At 41.9% G+C, this 20,561-nt stretch overlaps 2 protein-coding genes across 2 annotated transcripts in view; one reads left to right on the top strand and one right to left on the bottom strand.

Moving 5' to 3' along the window:
* Positions 1–257: 257 nt before the first annotated feature.
* On the bottom strand, positions 258–1,777 carry LOC115829824 (neurogenic differentiation factor 2-like). The gene is made up of 2 exons (XM_030793988.1): positions 1,385–1,777; positions 258–995 (listed from the first exon to the last, which is right to left on the bottom strand). The coding sequence occupies exons 1-2, from the start codon at positions 1,775–1,777 to the stop codon at positions 258–260; spliced, it is 1,131 nt and encodes a 376-aa protein (XP_030649848.1).
* Positions 1,778–20,109: 18,332 nt separating this feature from the next.
* The window catches only part of ppp1r1b (protein phosphatase 1, regulatory (inhibitor) subunit 1B), an 18,801-nt gene continuing 18,349 nt past the window's right edge, over positions 20,110–20,561 (top strand). The window contains exon 1 of the mRNA XM_030794019.1: positions 20,110–20,384. Coding sequence (XP_030649879.1) covers positions 20,271–20,384 — 114 coding nt within the window. The 5' untranslated portion in view covers positions 20,110–20,270. The remainder of the gene's footprint in view (positions 20,385–20,561) is intronic.

A 20,561-nucleotide genomic window follows, 5' to 3' on the forward strand; every position in this document is an offset into this window, starting at 1 on the left:
GTCCAATCAAATAGGACAAACATAATTTCTGAAAATCCAAAAAAAAAAAAGAAAAGACAAAAGAAAAAAGAATTTGATGGGACACTGAACAATTAATCTGTCTTTCACTCTCTCTACACAATGAGAAAAGTCTGTAATACAGTGTAGTTCCTCATTGTACTGTCTCATTCTCTCTATCTCTCACATACACACACACACACACACACACACACACACACATACACATGCATACAGGGACAGGTGGAGTGTCGCATTGCTCAGTTGTGGAAGAATGAGTTGATGTCCTCGTATACAGGTGTGCGTTCGTGGTGTAAATGCATTTCATGATAAGGCAGTGTGTTCTCTCCGTGCACGCGTGCCCCTGAAGAGCCGTACGGGATGCCGTGGCCGGCACCGCTGCCCGCGGTGCCAAGGCCGGTGCCCGTGGTGCCAGCCCGTGTGCCCGCCAGGCCAGAGTAATGCATAGAATAGTGGAAGCCCCTGTCAGTGCCTGGCGAGGCTGCGCCCCCGTCCTGCGACTTGACCGAATAATTTCCGTTGACACAGAGCGGGAGGGGCGGGCTGGCTCCGCCCCCTTCGTACTCCGGGCTGGTGTATCCCGGCGACGCCCCGCCCGCGTACAGCGAGTCGTACGGGGCGCAGTACCCGTGTGTCCGTAACGGGATCGCCGCGGGCACCGAGGCACACTGCGGGCTGGAGAGACGCGACCGACAGGCGAACGAGTAGGCGTGCATGCTGAAGGGCTCGTTGCCATGGTAACGGGAGGGGTCCTGACAGGGCTCGGTGAGGAAACTACGAGTGCTGAGCTGCAGGCAGCCGGCCACCAGGTTGGTTGTGGGCTGGGAGAGACCTTTACACAGTGTCTGGACGTAGGACACCAGGTCAGGCCTACGTCCTGAACGAAGGATCTCGGACAACGCCCAGATGTAATTCTTGGCCAGACGCAGAGTCTCAATTTTTGACAGCTTTTGCGTCTTAGAGTAACAGGGTACCACCTGGAAAGGAAAAGATGAGAAATGTCAGGATGAGAAAGGACAGAAGATGAAAGATTAAATAAGATCAGCAAGCGGAGGAAGAGAAGAGAAGAAGAAGAGAAGAGAAGAGAAGAGAAGAGAACAGAAGAGAAGAGAATTCCTTTGATCAGAGCTAACAGGGTCCAGTCTGCTTTACACACACACACACACACACACACACACACAATGGATGCTCGGTTTCTTTGAGACAGAGAAACAAACATCTTGTAGCTCAGGGTGTGTACATGCGATGACCTGCTTAGGGCAGGTCATGGAGGTCAAGGGCATTAGAAGGTAGAAAACCACCTTTGTCTAGGATTGAATCAGGAACCTTATGGACAGCAATCTCCTATCCTATCCCTCTGCTTTACCTTTCGCAGGTTGTCTAGGGCTGAGTTCAGATCGTGCATTCGCATACGCTCCCGAGCGTTGGCTTTCAGTCGCCGCATTTTTGACCGTTCCAGGCGTGCCGCGGTCATCTTACGTTTCTTAGGGCCGCGCTTTCTCGGCCTGTCGCCGCTGTCGTCGCCCCCGGCGACTAAATCTTCGTCGCCGTCGTCCTCATCTTCTGGGTCCTCTTCGTCCTCCTCTTCGTCCAGGCCCATGCCGGAGTGTGCGTTTTGCGCGTCTTCCTCCTCTAGGCGGCCTCTCTCCGCTTCTTCGTCTCGCGTTTTTCCGTCTTCACTCTCGCTGTCCTCTGCCCAACCTGGGAAACGCGGGACCTCAGGTAGCAGGGACACGTCATTAAACATCCGGGTCAGCATAATGGCTCTGCTAGGGAAAACACACACACGCACACACACACACACACACACACACACACACACACACACACACACACACACACACACAACAGACGCACAGGATACTGAGACTCAAATTTCCAAATATGTATCTTCTGGATATAGTTTTGATAGAACATGAAACCAAGATCACTACATAATTTTTACTCCATAGAACAAAACGTCTCTTTTTTTTAAAGATGTTGCTGTCATGTGGTGCTCTCACCTGTAAAATGGTTTGGTATTAATTTCAGTATTGGTTAACTGGTAACATAAGACACCACAGTCAACATGGGGTAGATAGAGTAAATGAGTGAATGATGACTGGCTGACTTAAACGATTTAGTGAATTTTAAGCCAAGAAGTGAAAAAGAAAACAGCATCGAGGTAAAAGGGGTTGTTTAACATAAAGAAAAATTGTAGAAGCGATGAGGATACATCCTCTCACAGTGCATAGTTATAAAACAAGCTAAAAAAAAAACCCAAAACACCCATGCCCGTACTCAAAACCAGACACACAAAACTGAGTGGAGCATCTGCACCTTGATAAAAACGAGAGACAGTTCAGCCACAAATGGCGTCTAACAACCCAGACACTGACACTGAGAGAGTTTTTATTTGTTTGAAAGCTTTAAAACGTTAAGTGCACATCTGTTTGTGATTTTGTCACCAAACCTTTCCTTGGTCGATGTTTCTAGACCTTAGATGATACACAGTATGTAACACATTCAAAGGAAAAAAACCATGCTTAAAATGCCCTTACTGAGGCAGAATGGTAATTCATCAAAATCACACTGTGTACTATGCTCATGTACACTCTCCCAGTAAACTATATGACATTCATCAACTGTAACTTCACGTGAATGCCAGTGACACCTTGGATATGCTGTATATAATTTCATGTTATTGGCCCTGTACTGCTGTAACATACAGTCATTTGGTGTATTAAAACCTTTTCACTACATTTCTTAATGTTTATGAAATAGTGTAACTGCTTGTCCTGCAACACAACAATTCTATTTTATTTTACCCCTGATCAAATGTCACTTTTAAATTTAAATTTTCCAATCATTTTGATACAAATGTTAAGTAATTTATTGGTTAATGTCTTATTTTACATTCAAAATATTGTTTTATTTTCTCAGTTACAATAAATGTTCCTAAATGTCAAATATTTCCCAGTGGACATGATATGTTTTCCTAAAACTTATTAAATATTTGTATGATAACTATGCATGTATATAGAGTGTAGTATGTGTTTCAATACTGCTCTCACTTTATTATGCTGTTAAATTAATTTGTAATTTCAAGCATTGCAAAAAAATAAACAAACAGTATAACAAATTGTGCTTTTAGAGTAGGCTGAACATAACTATGGGTGGAAAAAGTGTTTTTGAAAAAGGTGATAATTAGTACAACTGAACAATTTTTAATGTGAAAAAAAAATGTAAACAAAAAATATGTTAACTGCCAAAATAAAGGAAATGTTTGAGTCAATGAGAGATTTAACCTATGCGGAAAACATATGTTTCTACATGTGTATTTTTCCGGAATGAATAAAAAATGACATGCATCATTTTAAGGGCTTTGTAAAACTCCATTGAAAAAAAAACAATTAGGCCATTGTTTTGTTCATCCTGGGCATAGCATATACATTTCAATGGTGCTGGAGCTTCAGAGACCAAGACTGCTAAATTTGCTGATTCTTCCCATAGATCAGTGAATAACGTTATGGTCACATGTAAATCTGAGGAAAAGACTCATCAACCAGGAGAAAATACAAACAAAAGAACAAAATGTTTGGCAAAACAGACAAGCAACTTTACGTCACTTTACAGCAAAATCATTCTGACGTTTGCAGAAATTATTGTCAATGACCGCTTGTCAAGAACTTCACCAAGCAGGCAACTCTGATTGGGCTGCAGTGTATAATATGCTTATAACATCTTCAAATGCGTATTCGTGCATAAACAGGCAGAAATAAGATAGGCAGTGGTCCACTGAGCAGTGGACAATTCATATAGACAGACGAGTCATTCTTCCTGTTTTTTGATATGTGCACATGCTTGTATGCAGGCCACACCAAAAGACAGCTACAGGTCTGATTCCTTGCTTCCTTTAGTGAAGGGTTCTGGTGTCTGTATTATGGTGTGAGACGAATTTTCCTAGCATCGTTCAAGTCTACTCAAACCCTTAGAAGTCAAGGTAAATGCCAATGAAGACATATAAGACGTGACAACTGTCTTATAGTCACCAGTATCCTTCAGTGAAACAATTCTGTAGCAATGGGAGTGATCTGTTCCGAGGTAACAATGGCAACAAACCCCTCCCCTCACAGTGAGTGGTCAGTTAATGCTTTAATAATCATGAAAATTATGTAAACCATATGCCATAGCTCTTTCAGACACCAGATTTTAACCCAGTTGAAACAACACAATCGATAAAATGCCAGTTTCTTGGGGTGGAAGATTTTTGCATCCTATCAACAGAGTTCCAGACACTTTTAAGATCCATGTCAAGGTAAACACAGAAGCTTTCCTGGTGACTCATGTAAGATCATCCCCCCTACTGGAACACTTTATTGATCTTTCCTTTAATACTGCAGTTCCCTGTGTGTGAACAGAAAAAGTCTACCAGTTTACTTTACACTATCAGCTAACGTCTCAGTTATTTACATTTATAAAAAGCAAACAATCCTCAGTTTTGTTGTTTCAATTTAGAACACAATTACTCATACATTTAAAAAAAAAAAACTACTCCACTGACAAAAATACAAAACCACTGACCTAGCGAAATCGTTTGCATGCGTGTAATGTGATTGTATAATGTCGGAGTCTTTTCCAAATGATTTCGAAAAAAAAGAAAGAGATACAAATGGTTTCGTTTAATGCTACTAATTGCTATCTGGGGTTTAAGCGCTACAAAATTTTGAAACAATAGTCTTTTTCACGTTTCTAAGATATAAAGCCTATTTATAGCAGCGTTTAACTGTACTTGCAATTAAGTATTTATGTCGTTTGTTCGTTCATCAGTTTAATACACTAAACCCAGATTTCGGGCGAAGGTTCAACCTTGATTATACCAATGAGCTGAAACTCACACAAAAAAAAGAAAAAAGAAAAAAAGGCGAAACAACCGATAGATAACCTACCGGAAGCATTCCCCTGCTCGAGCAGCCGCTTTTGCCGCCAGACTGGGCCTTTCCTTCATTTAAATCCCTGCTGTCATCCTCGTGCCCTCCTGTACCCTCGCGCAGCAGGGCTTTGTGGCTCGAGCCACATTACAGATCCCACGGGGCACTTTCTAAAGCGGCGTGCCCTCCTACAAACCCCCGCCCTTACTCCTCGCTTCTGGCTGCATTCCAACACTGTTCATCACCAGAATAGCCGAACCACCGAATAAAAACCACAAAAACCGCACGCAACTCACTCTCCTTCGGTCTAAATACAAAGGCAAACCAAAAAGGAAATTCTTCGCTTAGTGCTCATTAAAATCAACAGTGCAGGGCCTAATTCATTACATGTATTAGGACATGTTGATCATTAATTGTGAGGAGACGTGTCTTCAAAAAAAGACTTGAAAACGATATGTTGTTGTCTTTGTTTCGAGAGAATGTGAATTTATTTTGTGAGGCTATGTGTGTTAGCACCTGCTCGTGCCAGAGCGTCAGTTCCACCTGGGGCCACGCAAGGCCCTTGTGTCCTGTCTGCGGAGACTGCGAGCTCATTAGTAACTCAGAACGTCATTGTATAACATCTGTCGATGGGTTTCTCCCAAGTAATGCTTTAAATGTCTAATATGTCATAGCAAAATAAATATGTAGGCCAGTTATTATTATCGTTACAATTATTACAATAATTACAATTTTTTGTTATTATTCTTATTGTTGTTGTTGATACATACGACAACGTGGATAATAATAATAATAATAATAATAATAATAATAATAATAATAATAATAATAATAATAATAATAATAATGATTCACAGGGCACTGTTTTATACAAACCAAGTTTAAATGATTTTATGTGCGGTTTTTTGTTCAACCTGAACGAAAAAAGATCATGACACCCTGGTCACGTAAATGTTATTTATTAGACCTGCAACTACTTAAAAAAAACTAAGGAATCCTTTTTAATTTGAAAAAGGATGGGGAAAAACGAACAAAAATGTGCAACATAATCTATTAACTGATGGTAAAATAAGCATATCACTTTTGTTTAAAACAACCTCAGCTGACCAATGACAATTTTTAACACGTATATATACGCAAAATAGCGTCCTGTCCTGCTGAACGGATCTCATGGGTTACTGTGTGTGTGTGTGTGTGTGTGTGTGTGTGCGTTTGTGCGTGCGTTTGTGTGTGTGTCTTTTTTTTAATGGACCATGTTTAGAACATGGTGGTAGATTACTTGAGGGGTGCCGGTGGCGAAATCCAGTTTTTACATTTACGGCGCTGTTCATTTGCTCAATTTTAAAAGGAAAAAAAAAACCTTTCATCTTACAGAATGGGCTTTCAGAGATTTTACACACTGTTTGATATGCATGGTTATTCAATTAAAAACGTTTTTCGTTCATTAGTAGAGGACGGAGCACATTTGTACCCTCTTAGCCCAAATTAATTATACATCTACTTTAAATGATAGATTTATGATTTTAGTCTCGGCAGCGCACAGTATTTTTTTGTAGTCTAGGCTGTTCTGAATTGTGATTTTTTTTTTTTTTTGAGATTCTCGTTTAACGTCCGACAACATGACCAATGAACCTAACTGAACTAAATTTTCAAAAAGCCTGGGTAATTGCATCCGCCTCTCTTGATGGCAACAATACCACTGTCCCACCCTTCTGCTTTAAGCACATAAAAGCGCAGATAACAGTAATAAATTTACCTTCTTGATCTATCCGAGAAGGTAATTGGCTGACAGCGAAGGAGAAAGCCTTCGTCCTCTATCTCTCTCTCTCTCTCTCTCTCTCTCTCTCTCCAACAAACCTCCCTGATATGACACATCGAATTTTATACACATTTATATGACATTTTACACCACGTCTGAATCAAAATTAAATGGGAAGCCACTGCTTCTCTCTTTGCGTTGTTTATAAAAATGGTCAGACTCGCTTCGCCCGTCTCGTGGATAACCTTTCTTACGTGAGCCAAGTCCGCGTGAAATTTTGGACTGCGCGCGTATCAGAGAGCAGATTGCAACTCCATGGTCATTAAACTGGAAGGACAAATCGATTACAGAGATGTGCATAGGCGAGGCGTGCTCTAACAAAACGGTAAATAATAAGATAATACGATGTGTAAATCTAGCAAACATGCAGCAAAGCAACGCACGAGACATATGAACGGCATGGAAAGATGGCTCAGGGAAAAAAGGGTATTCAATTGATGTTGCATTATTAATTCTCGTTTATTAATTAAATTATATCCTCATTTCGCGCGGTCACTCGCCCCGATTTGTTTACTCTCCAACTTACCTCCACGGGAGCTCGTGACGGGTGCAAATGCGCGTGTGCTGCTCAGACCATCTTCAGGGACCGCGAGCCCAACGCTCGTGTAGGTGCAGCCAGACGGTACTCTGCGTGTATGTGTATGTGTGTGTTCTCCGCGCGCTCAGAGAGAGAGAGAGAGAGAGGGAGAGAGAGAGAGAGAGAGAGAGAGGCAGTATGGCATTGCTACCAGGCAGGGTGACATACCAGCCCCGATGCCAGGCCATATGGTTGGCACGTCACTGGCGGGAGCCATCACACGAGCGCCGCTTGATTGACACGCGCGCACATTCAGAGAGATTGTCTTCCCGAGGGAGGAGGAACCGCCATCTGTCACTGCGCGCTCGCTAACACTCACATAGCCCAGTGAAAGAAAACAGAATGAAGGAGAGATAGAGAGAAGAACATATTTAGAATAAGGTAAAGATGGAGTAAAATGGAGAAAGCCCGTGAAATGATTGCAACGTAACTCAGCATAACGGATGATTTATAAGTCAGAGTTTATGTCAAACCATCAAAGCTGGTTTGTTTGTTTATGAGAAGAGAGAGATAGAGGGAGAGGGAGAGGGAGAGAGAGAGAGAGACAGAGAGAGAGAGAGAGAGAGAGAGATGGGGGGGGTGTGTATGTCTGAGACTCCAGAACAGAAGGGATATGATTTATTTATTTATCTAATTAAATAAAATTATATTCTCTTGTATGTGGGGGAGGAAAAACAATCAGAAATTCTGTGCCTGTGCTTTGCTGGAGAGACAGTGCCTTTTTAAAATCGCATGCAGTCACCCTCAATTAGACCTAAGTGAGAGTGGGTGAGAAAAAGAGCGATACATCCAGAGAGAGAGAGAGAGAGAGAGAGAGAGAGGTAACAGACTAGGACAGTATGCAGTACACAAAATGAACTTTTGTGCAAGGGTCTGTGACGGATGTTTCTGGGGGGGGTGTGTGTATGTGTGTGTGCACGCGTGCCTGTGCGTGCGTGCGTGTGTGTGTGTGTGTGTGTGTGTGTAGGGCGTGCAGAGCAAGAGAAATTGGGACTCAGGTGGGCCCATAGAGGAAGGTGTGTGCTGGGGTGTGTGTGCGTGGGTGTGTGTGTGTGTGTGTGCGTGTGTGTGTGTGTATTGGGGGAGGAGGGTATCTCGAGGGATATGTTTGGCAACCAAGCCAACAGTCTGGTACTCTTTTACTAGTCTACGGCATAGATGAATGGTGAGCAGTGTGATTGTACAACCTGAATCTGAAGCCCTGCATTTTATTTTGCTCCGTGAATTACATTTCACCCTCTTTCATCTCCACACACGCTGATATGGCCTACAGTCCGGTTTCTCATTTCACGGCATCCAACCTCCAAACTGTAGCCTGCGATAAGATCAAATCTGGATCAGGTACTACGTCATAGGAATCCAAAATCCAGTTTCCAGCTCTTGCTGTCCATTGTTACAAAGTCCTCACCGAATATTCCGACTCGATATCTGTTTTGAGGCTCTGTTTTGATGCCGTCTGCGTTGAGATAGGATCGACTCTCTTAGGATGTGATCCAGTTGTATAAATATCACTGATCTGGATGTAGTCTCTGTGTGGAGACATTCAAATGGCAACGCTGGCGCTTCGTGTCCCTTATAATAAAGCCACTGCTGTAACAGGGGGCTGTTTCTATTGGCTGCGTAATCACATGGTCCAGTCTGAGGTCACGGGGAGTAACGGGGCCCAGGCATATGACACTGAATTATGACACACTGTATTCAGTTAAAAGCAAATCCATTTTCAGCAGCAGTGGGGAAGATTTGGAGTCAGTGTGATCTAAAGCTGAGTAAAGGTTTCTATCTGAGATAGTGTACACACACATGGCCCCATACGGCAGGTGGAGGTATAGTGACTCTATTTAACGCATGATTGTCCCTAGATATTCAGGGATTATATGTGTGTGTGTGTGTGTGTGTGTGTGTGTGTGTGTGCGCGTGCATGTATGTTTGTATAAGGCTGTAAATATATGGTTAAATCAATGAGTGTACATGAGTCATTGTGCATGTGTGTATAAGTGCATGAGTGTGTGTGCATGTGTGTGTGTTCACACATCTGTGTGTGTGTGTGTGTGTGTTTGATGCTGTACTTATTTGCCCAACTATATGCCCATTTGCCCATAAGTTGGTGTGTGTAGATGAGTGACTGTGTGTGTGTGCATATGTGCAAGTATGTGTGTGTGTGTGTGTGTGTGTGTGTGAGTGTGAGGTGGCACCACTGGGTACTGTAATCCTCTTCTCCCTGGTGAATGGGCAGGTTGGCAGGCTGGCAGGCGGGATGGCATGGTACCCGCCTCCCTGGCATCACCTCAAACTCGGCAGACTCAGGGGATGGTGGTACCCTTCTGCCCGCTTAATCTCTCTCTCTCTCTCTCTCTCTCTCTCTCTCTCTCTCTCTTTCTCTCTCTCTTTCTCTCTATCTCTCTGCTGTGTGTGTGAGTGTGTGTGCCCACATGTATTTGCTACATGTCCAATCCCAGCTTTAATGGGACAAAGGGCTAGAGGTCAAGTGCTCTGTATGAGTGTGTGTGGTTGTGTGTGTGTGTGTGTGTTGTATGCTGACTGCATGCTGGCTAGTGTGCCAAAAGGACCAGGACATGTCAACAGCATCCCTTTAACCTGAACACACACACACACACACACACACAGCCACAAACTGCAATACTGCCCTCTCCTGATCGAGCTTTCAAAATATTTTTTTGAATATTCCAACTTGATAAAATGAGAATTATTCTGGCACACACATCATATTCCAATTTCCAACTTTCATATGTCCTCAATGTCAGGGTGTGTTTTGACTGGATTCTGTGGACATGAACGGGCATTAAACTGGAAAATTATGCATTTTATTTTTTTGGGGAGGAGGGTGAAACAGCATCAAACTGTTAGTTCACTGGTTTGGACAGTCATCTAACCAGCAGAGCCAGTATGATAGAGCAGAACATTTTCCTGCAGCTGAAACTGGTGTTTCCCAGATAGTAACACCGCACTGCTGGAGACCATACGAATGCATGAATTTTAAAAGATATGTATTAATCAACAAATTCTAATGGGGGAGCTCCACTAACGTCAGCCAACATGTTGCTGCTTAACACAATCACTCACACACACACACACACACACACACATACATATGTGCATTTGTGCATGCTTTCTCTCTTTACTCTCTCTCTCTCTCTCATTGGCTATGTCCATGAGTGAGGGGGTGGGAAATGTATATCTGTGCCAATCACGGTACACATTCCCTGCATTCTTTGCCCGTGCCCCTAATGTACCTGACCTTTGCTTTACTTAAGCACGCGCACACACACACATACACACACACACACACACACACATACACACACACACACACACACGCACAGCCCCTGGCCCTGGCCATCAGCTTTCAGACCCCATCTGTAGTCCTCTCTCTCCAGCCTCCTAATTGCATATGCACAAATGCAAATGCCTATTAATTAATTACTGGCCTAATTAGTGCAGTGGTCTTGGAGAGTGATAAATCATGAGGAGAGAGGGGTTTCAACAATGAACCAAGGGACTGACCAGCTGAGAGAGAGAGAGAGAGAGAGAGAGAGAGAGAAAGAGAGAGAGAGAGTATTTATTGCAGTAGTTGTGTCAGAAAGGAAATCTAAGTTGTCTATTTGTAGCTGTGTGTTTTGCATTCTCTGTCTGTCTGTCTCTCTCTCCCTGTTCATTGTACTTGTGTTCAATAAATGCTTTACAACAGCAACCTCTCTCATGTAGTTCTAATATCAACAGAAAGTTTTGGAGGAACATTTACAACGGATGCCCTTTAAGCTAGATGCTAATTACACTGTGAACCACACACACACACACACTCACACACACACACACACACACACACACAAAACAACAAAGACAAAAAACAAAATTGACATATGTTCTCTGTTGACTGACTAAAACAGAGAAATATATTTGAAAGACAGAAGTCAGTAAACTTTTCCCAACCTTCTTACATTTACATGTAAATGCATATTTTATATGTTTTTTATTACTGCAAAGGCAGATGGCTGATCACTTAAATATAATAACTAGGTTTTGTTTTTAATCCAGGCAAAATCATAGAAGGATCATATAAAAACGCATTAAACATTTTAATGAAAACGTTAAGGAAGTTCAGGGAAATTTGATAATGTGTAATTTCATTGATAAAAAAAACTGAATTCTCCCTCAAGAAAATCCATGTCATATAATCACACATATATTTTTTTTCTATTTAAAGGTTCATTCGTCACCTCTATCCTCTCTGTTGGCGGGTTAAACGTCAGCGCTAATGCTAACATCCTGGCGCCGATGCACGGGAAGCCCTGGCACATGCCTGTAGGTGTGGGCGTGGTCTTTTCTTTCTTTCTTTTTTTTTTCCTTGTGCTTTAATTTTTGTAGGAATGCCAGGCCCCACTGTAGGTGTCTGTGAAACATTAATTACAGCATCAGAGAGCTCCGCCTCTCTGTGCCACTGTGTGCGCGAGCGAGAGACACAGAGAGAGAGAGAGAGAGAGAGAGAGAGAGAGTGAGAGACACACAAAGAAAGAGAGAGAGAGAGAGAGAGAGAGAGAGAGAGAGACACACACAGAGAGAGAGAGAGAACGAGAGAGAGAGAGAAAGAGTGAGAGACACAGAGAGAGAGAGAGAGAGAGAGAGTGAGAGAAAGAGAGAGAGTGAGAGACACACAGAGAGAGAGAGAGAACGAGAGAGAGAGAGAGAGAGAGAGACACACACACAGAGAGAGAGAGAGAGAACGAGAGAGAGAGAGAGAGAGTGAGAGACACACACAGAGAGAGAGAGAGAGAGAGTGAGAGAAAGAGAGAGAGTGAGAGACACACAGAGAGAGAGAGAGAACGAGAGAGAGAGAGAGAGAGAGAGAGACACACACAGAGAGAGAGAGAGAGTGAGAGAAAGAGAGAGAGTGAGAGACACACAAAGAAAGAGAGAGAGAGAGAGAGAGTGAGAGAAAGAGAGAGAGTGAGAGACACACAAAGAAAGAGAGAGAGAGAGAGAGAGTGAGAGAAAGAGAGAGAGTGAGAGACACACAAAGAAAGAGAGAGAGAGAGAGTGAATGAGAGAAAGAGAGAGAGTGAGAGACACACAAAGAAAGAGAGAGAGAGAGAGAGAAAGAGAGAGAGAGACAGAAAGAGATAGAGAGAGAGAGAGAGATGGAAATGGAAACGGAGATGAAGACAGACAGATAGAGAGTTCTGTGTAGAGTTATATCATCTGCAGGGCACCAGGAGGAGGGCATGGAATGGAATGGCAAAACTTGCCCTCACTACAGTAAGAGCATTACAATTTCAGGCATCATACTGTAATTAGATTATCTAGATGATTATATTCTTCTTCTATAATGGGTCAATACAACAGCACACAGAACATGTTGACTGACTTTAATGTAGATGATCACATCCACATAAGGTCACTGTGCCGCACAGTTACTATAAAGTCACTATCATGTCCATTAGACCTATACTCCAGCACCACCACCAGTTCAAACCTGTCACGTTTTGGAGATTTCTGTCCAGTATGACGCAGCGTGTCTCGTTTCTACAAGTTTTAAGTTGCTCAGTATGCGTATGAAATTTTGAGAGGTTGGTGAAAAGAACTTTTCTGTGCCCAGCTATGTCGCTATGCTAAGAAAAAAAAAAAAGGCCAGAGAATGAAGTGAAGAGTGTCTGAGGACTCTGCATCGTGTCTGTGTATCTAGCATCACAAAAGGACTACTCTTTACTAAACTGTAACTTTCTCAGACCACTCGATGACTCATTGGGTCCTTTCAATACTGCATGCATTACTACTACTATTACTACTACTACTATTACTACCACTAATTATTATGGTTATTATTATTATTGTTGGTGGTGGTGGTAGTGACACTGTAGTGACACTGCCTGTAGTGACACTGTATTCTACTGCACTCATTAATATCATAGCCAGTTACTTTCATGTCACTGACATATTATTACTAGTGTAACACATTCTCTTGCTGTTACACCTCATATCACTTCACCATCCACTCATTATCACAACTGTAACATGTTCTGTTATTGTTACATTTCCTATTACCACATCATCCACTCATTATCACAACTGTAACATGTTCTGTTATTGTTACACCTCATATCACTTCACCATCCACTCATTATCACAACTGTAACATGTTCTGTTATTGTTACACCTCCTATTACCTACAGATTATCCATTCATTATCACAACTGAAACACATTCTGTTATTGTTACACCTCATATTACCACATCATCCATTCATTATCACAATTGTAACACATTCTGTTATTGTTACACCTCATGTTACTACTATTCATTCATTATAACAACTGTAACATGTTCTGTTATTGTTACACCTCCTATTACCACATCATCCACTCATTATCACAACTGTAACATGTTCTGTTATTGTTACACCTCCTATTACCACATCATCCATTCATTATCACAACTGTAACATGTTCTGTTATTGTTACACCTCATATTACCACATCATCCACTCATTATCACAATTGTAACATGTTCTGTTATTGTTACACCTCCTATTACCACATCATCCACTCATTATCACAATTGTAACATGTTCTGTTATTGTTACACCTTATATCACTTCACCATCCACTCATTATCACAACTGTAACATGTTCTGTTATTGTTACACCTTCTATTACCACATCATCCATTCATTATCACAACTGTAACACATTCTGTTATTGTTACACCTCATATTACTACCATTCATTCATTATCACAACTGTAACACATTCTGTTATTGTTACACCTCATATTACTACCATTCATTCATTATCACAACTGTAACACATTCTGTTATTGTTACACCTCATATTACTACCATTCATTCATTATCACAACTGTAACACATTCTGTTATTGTTACACTTCATATTACCACATCATCCATTCATTATTACAACTGTAACACATTCTGTTATTGTTACTCCTCATATTACTGCATCACCTCCTCATTGTTACAACCAATGGCTTTAAAAAGCCTGGACAGCCTGGCTCCATGACCTTCCGCTTTACAGAAATGAAGCTAGGATTCCTCCGTCACGCTGGAGAATTTGGAGCCAGAGTCTGCGTAGTAGAGAAGAGAGTCGAACTGTGTGTGACCAGGGACACCTACTTTTTTGCTAGGCCCGTCCTGTTCTGTCAAAACATTTAAATTTAACAGTTATAAGAAATGATAAAGCAATGGTAGGTTAGGTTATGGTAGAATTATTTTGTCATTGTAACACAAGGGGATGGGTGGTGTTACACGTTATACTGCAGCCTAGACCTGAGGTTGCTACACTTTTTTTTAGAGCTGTTACGCTGTCCATGCTTTTCAGTCATTGGTTACAGCTGTAACATATTCTCTTATTGTTACAGCTCATATTGTTACACCATCCCTTCATTTTACAACTGTAACACACTCTCATACTGTTACACCTCAAATTACTGCATCATCTGCTCGTTATTACGACTGTAACACATTCTCTTATTTTCACACCTCATATTACTACACCATCAACTCATTATTAGAACCGTTATACATTGTCTTATTGTTACATTACGTTACCGCATCATTCACTCATTATTAAAACTACAACACATTCTCTTATTGTTACACCTCATATTATTACATCATCCATTCATTGTTACGACTATAACACATTTTGCCAATGTTATGCCGCATGCTACCACATCACAGACTGAATATTACAGTTCTCCCATTATACATTTTTGTGAAGTTACACATGTTCCTCCTGAAACCACTCCCTTCAAAATATCTCGATGCTTTTTTTTATCGTTGAGTTTTCATTGATATGGATACGTGGAGACATTCATCTCACACCTGAAACACTGGCTTTTATCAAAAACAACTTTCATACCCCCATCATATCATGAACTTGCTGTATGACTTCCACAACAGGAAGTACGACGGCAGGTCAGAGCGGTAATCCACACCTAGAACAGCGCGTTTCCCGGGATCGACTGTATTAAAAGGGTGACATCTATTGGCTAAAAAGAAACATTGCAATTTGGTCTTCATTCATTTCTACTCATTACTACTCTTCGTCCTCGCCTCTGCTGATCTATTTGATTCTGTTGTATTAAAGTGGACTATAGTTTTAGTGTCACTGGGACCAACCCAGATTTATTTTGGAAATAAACACTGTAAAACAAAGACGATGTGATTATAAATAATACAATTGGCTTTATAAGTGGAAAACACCAGTATTTGCATTGAAGAGTTCATGCAAGCAAGCCACAGTTGTTTGCGGCTAGTTACAAAACATTATATTAGCTGCTAATTATTTTTCCTTTTTTAATAAAGAAGAAAAAACATTTCTGAGAGACTTTTTTCATTTAAAATACTATGTTTGTTACAAAAAACAAGGCAATATTAATGTAACTATGTATAACAAACAATTCTAGTAGGATTTTTTTTTTTTGGGCCTATTTTTGAACTGTTCCGTTTATTTGTTTTGCACGTCACATTTATCACTCAAATCAATTTTTGTGTCCTGTCTGAAATACAAGTCAGTCTTTAACTAAATGTCCATAATGAAATGTGTAGGGAAACACCAAAAATATGAAGGATTATTCATAGCTCTACCAGCAGATGGCGCGCTTTCGAGACAACAGCGACAAAAGAAGATACATGATTCTGAATGTTTATATGGATTTTGCAGTGAAAGGTTGGACTTTGAGTGATATTTAATCTATGACCAATCTTAGTCAGTTTTTCGTAAAGCACATTTAAATGAACGTCTGAGATTAAAATGCCAGAGAAACAAAGTGTGTTTATAGTTAGCGTCTGACAAGACTTCGTAGATTTGAGCTTGTTTATTGCTTTCACTGTGTTGTGCTTTACACACACACACACACACACACACACACACACACAGAGGGTTCTTTAAGAACACATCTTGTTAGATTTAAGGGTTTTACGTCTTGCCCTCGAGTGACATCTCCCATCCGTTTTTCTCGATTTCCTGTGGTTTCTCTCTCTCTCTCTCTCTCTCTTTCTATTTCTCTTTCTATTTCTGTTATCTCTCTCTCTCTCTCTCTCTCTCTCTCTCTGTCTCTCTCAGGATAATCTCCTCATGTCGTGAGTGTGGGACTGTTGTCCTAACACATTCCAGATGGATGTTAGGTTGGGCCACAATACAGCCAGAGATGACAGTCTTTGCGGCCCCGTAATCTGTGTGTGTGCGTGTGTGTGTGTGTGTGTGTGTGTCTGCATGAGAGTGAAGGTTAAGAGCATGACTGCTTGGCTTTTCATTATTTTTTCTTTTTTTCAGGAAATCCCCTTGCTGAATGTGCAAGAGTGTATGTGGTGTGTTTCAGGTTTATTTTCACACAGAGGCAAATTAATTGTTGTCCAGTGTTCTATTCCAGAGAAGAAGCTTCACACACACACACACACACACACACACACACTGTACTGCTGAGCTGAATACAGTGCTCATCTTCTCATAGCTAAAGCTGAGCTAGTGTTTTCTGAGAGAATGATGATTTTAAGTTTTATTCCTCTCTGCTATTACACGCACACACACACACACACACACAGAGAGAAAGGGGAGGGAGAGAGAGAGGGAGAGGAAGAGAGAGTGAGAGAGACAGAGAGAGAAAGGGGAGGGAGAGAGAGAGGGGGGAGGGGGGGAGAGGGGAGAGAGAGAGAGAGAGACAGAGAGGGGAGAGAGAGAGAGAGAGAGAGAGAGAGAGAGAAGGTCAGTGAAGTGATAGGCTGTGACTGGTCATACAGGTCTGGTGAGGTAAACAACTGGTTTAGTTTAGCAAAACTTCTCCATGTGTCTCTGATACCATGAGAGAGGATTTCACATTACGTTGACAAAGACCACAGCTGGTAGAACCTCACAACTCATACAACACCTGGAAATGATTCAGGTGTGTGTGTGTGTGTGTTTACACCACAGCTAATGCTGACACTCACCATATATTGAACTGTTAAATCATCTTACCAGTGAGTGACTTTGCAGCTGAACTTCACCCTATGCAAATGAAGTGAATTCAGCTAAACAAAACAGTGCTTTGACAGTTCTAAATTTACCTAACTGAGCCATTCCAGATGAAAAGAATTCATTTGAACTGAATTTAAGAGATAACACGTACCATTCAAATTCACTGCTGTGTGCCCCCCCCCCCCTCCCAACACACACACACACACACCCACACACCCTCTCTCTCTCTCTCTCTCTCTCTCTCACAAATGTCACATCATGTTCAGATCCATTTGACATGGTCTCAAGTTACACACACTTACCACTGTGTATGTGTGTGTGTGTGTCTGTGTGTGTACATGTGTATGTGTGTGAGTGTTTGTTTGTATGTGTGTCTGTTGATTTCACATGGTTGGGTGAGTCTATGTTTCCATGTGTTTACTTTTTTTAAAAAATTATATTCAAGCAGAGCATTCCATTGCTACTTTTCCTAATGCGATTCAAATGTTCCGAGTCTTTTTCTTTTTTTTTTTTTTTTTGGGCTCTGCCAGATGTGATGTGTTTTCTAACTGGATTACTTGGACGTTCTCAGTCCTTTTGTTGGCTCTGATATTCTCAGATGTTTAATTGGCTATTCCATTCTCATTTCCTGATTCCTAGCTCCTGATTGGTTGACCCACGCAAATGAAATTCTGTAAAGACTGTAAGAGTAAACATGAGTGAAGATGTACCATTAGCATAGAGATAACTGAGGTCTGATTGACCAAGAAAAACAAATTGGTCTACACACACACACACACACACACACACACACACACACACAAAGAGGTCTTTGGCAAAGTTACTTAAACATAGCCAGCAGGATAAATATTGTAGAGTTGTTGCGTGTGTACTTTTCCCAAAAAGGCTTGCAAGGGATATAACACTTCAGAATGCAAGCCGCAGCCCAACACAAACACCCATACACACACGTACAAACACACCACAACATGACCACAAAATCCCTAAACAAACAGTCTTACTACAATTTTCCTCCACTTAAAACCCACAGCCCCACCCCCCCCACCTCCTCTCTCTTCCCCTTTCTCCTGTCCTTCAGTCTAATCACTCAAGCCTTAGCCCTCTCCTTCCATCTCTCTGTGCCAGTATATCAATTTACTCTTTTCTCCTATCCTCTTGCTCTCTCTGTCTCCCTCTCTTTTCTCTCTCTCTCTCTCTCTCACTCTCTCTCCTCTCTCTGGCGTTGGTACAACTGGTGCTGTGAGTGTCCTCATCTGAGGCTGAGCCTACGGTTATTATTAACAGTAGAGGGATCAGACAGTCAGAGTCTCTCTCTCTCTCTCTCTCTCTCTCTCTCTCTTCTCTTTCTCTGTCTCAATGTGTACATCCTGCTCTCTGAGTCACTCTTTTTGGGGTCAGTCTCTACGTAACAGATATAACAAATCTACATAAGAGAACTTGACCAAGGGCATCCGTTCATATCCTTCGTTAAAATATAATCAGACCCGTCCCAATGCTCGCATATGTTCACTTTCTTTATGTCCTTGCAGTTTTGCTAAAAATAAAAACAATCCAAAAAAAATATGAGGCAAAAAAAAAAACAGGCTTAGTAAACGGAAACATTAGAACCGAGGCTCTAAATAACAACAGGGAGAGATTTATTTTGAATGTTACTTTGTCGTGTTATGTGTGTCTTTATGAGTTTGATCTGACTTCAGTGGTAACTTTGAAAGGAAACGAGAAGAGGGGCCATCTAAATCAAACGCGGCCGGAGTACCTCGGTAACATATTTTGAACTCGAGAGAAATTCCAACGCACTTTACCTAATGAGGTTTCCCAGGCTTTGCGTTGTACACTGGCCATCTGATATGTCGCCGTGGGGACGTTGAACGCTAATACGGTCCGCTTTTCCTCTTTGGCTTTTAAAGCTGCTAATCCACGAGATGAGATGCGTATCATTGTAATGCATCGTCGCTGACATAACTAGACATGATACCTTTTTTTTACAGTGTTATACTGTGTGCAACACCCGCTCTGTACACATCACAAATACTTTTATATTGAGACAGAATGCGATATAGATGGGCTGTTGTGTAACTACGACTGTTATGACATTCCTGGGTCTTTGCCTGTGGAGGTTATGGTCACTTTGAGTTGTTTTTTAATGTTACGTTCGTAATTACGGAACGAACCGTTCTGCATTCGTTTCACGATTTTCGGAAATGATGGTTTTATGATGTAGTATTTGGGAGAAAAACATAAATATTTGTTTTGACATTTTCTACTCTGCTGAGTTTAGCCAAATCTCTCTCTCTCTCTCTCTCTCTCTCTCACACACACACACACACGCGCATACACACACATACGCTAAATCTCTCATTCACAAATAGAGGCCAAAAGAGGCTCAACAGACTGGACGAGATTATCTTTTTTTTTCTGATTACAAATCAACGACTGCATACGCGCGCACGCACGCACAAACACACACACACACACACACACACAGGTTTTTCACCCACACAGCATTCCCCTCCCCTCTCTCTCTCTCTCTGCTCCTCCCTCCCCCCCCCCCCCACCTTCTTGCTGAGCTAAGGACGTCCCTCATGTACTCTGCTTATGCAGGTTCTGAACGAGGGAGCGACAGAGAGAGACAGAGAGAGGAGCAAGACGGAGACAGACTCAGCCTCTCTGCCGTTCTGAGACGGACTGTTTAAAAGAGCGAGAGAAAGAAAGAGACAGACAGACAGAGAGAAGGAGAAAGAGAGAGAGAGAGAGGAAGAGAGGAGAGAGAAGAGACATTATTTCACAGAGAGAGAGAGTGAGAGTGAAAGAGTTAGACAGAGAGAGAGTGAGAGTGAAAAGAAGGAGAAAAGACAGCTGAGGAGTAAGCATCTGTGTTCGTTGTTGACAGTGTGTGGGGAGAGATTTGTCCGGCGAGAGTGCACGCGCACACGGTGGGGGGGGGGAACCTGACAGATCATGGAACCCTCAGGGACACCGGACGTCCCGGCGGAGCCAAAGGAAAGACGGAAGATCCAGTTCGCCGTGCCGGCCTCGGCGCCGACCCAACTGGACCCGAGACAGGTGGAGATGGTAGGTGACCAACCTGCCTGCCCGCACGCGCACGCGCGCACACACACACACACACACACACACATACATACTGATACTTTTTCTCCTTCAATAATTCTTTCTCTCTTGTTGTCCTTGTTTTGAATGTGTACAATCTTTGATCATTTTTTTGGAACTGGACAATTCCCATACTGCTTT

Source organism: Chanos chanos, chromosome 16 (genome assembly GCF_902362185.1).
Source record: "Chanos chanos chromosome 16, fChaCha1.1, whole genome shotgun sequence".
NCBI classification, from domain to species: Eukaryota; Metazoa; Chordata; class Actinopteri; order Gonorynchiformes; family Chanidae; genus Chanos; species Chanos chanos.

Coding starts and splice junctions, on each gene's coding strand:
- LOC115829824 (XM_030793988.1), bottom strand. CDS start 1,777: ATGCTGACCCGGATGTTTAATGACGTGTCCCTGCTACCTGAGGTCCCG. Junction 996..1,384: donor CCCTAGACAACCTGCGAAAG/GTAAAGCAGAGG, acceptor TTTCCTTTCCAG/GTGGTACCCTGTTACTCTAA.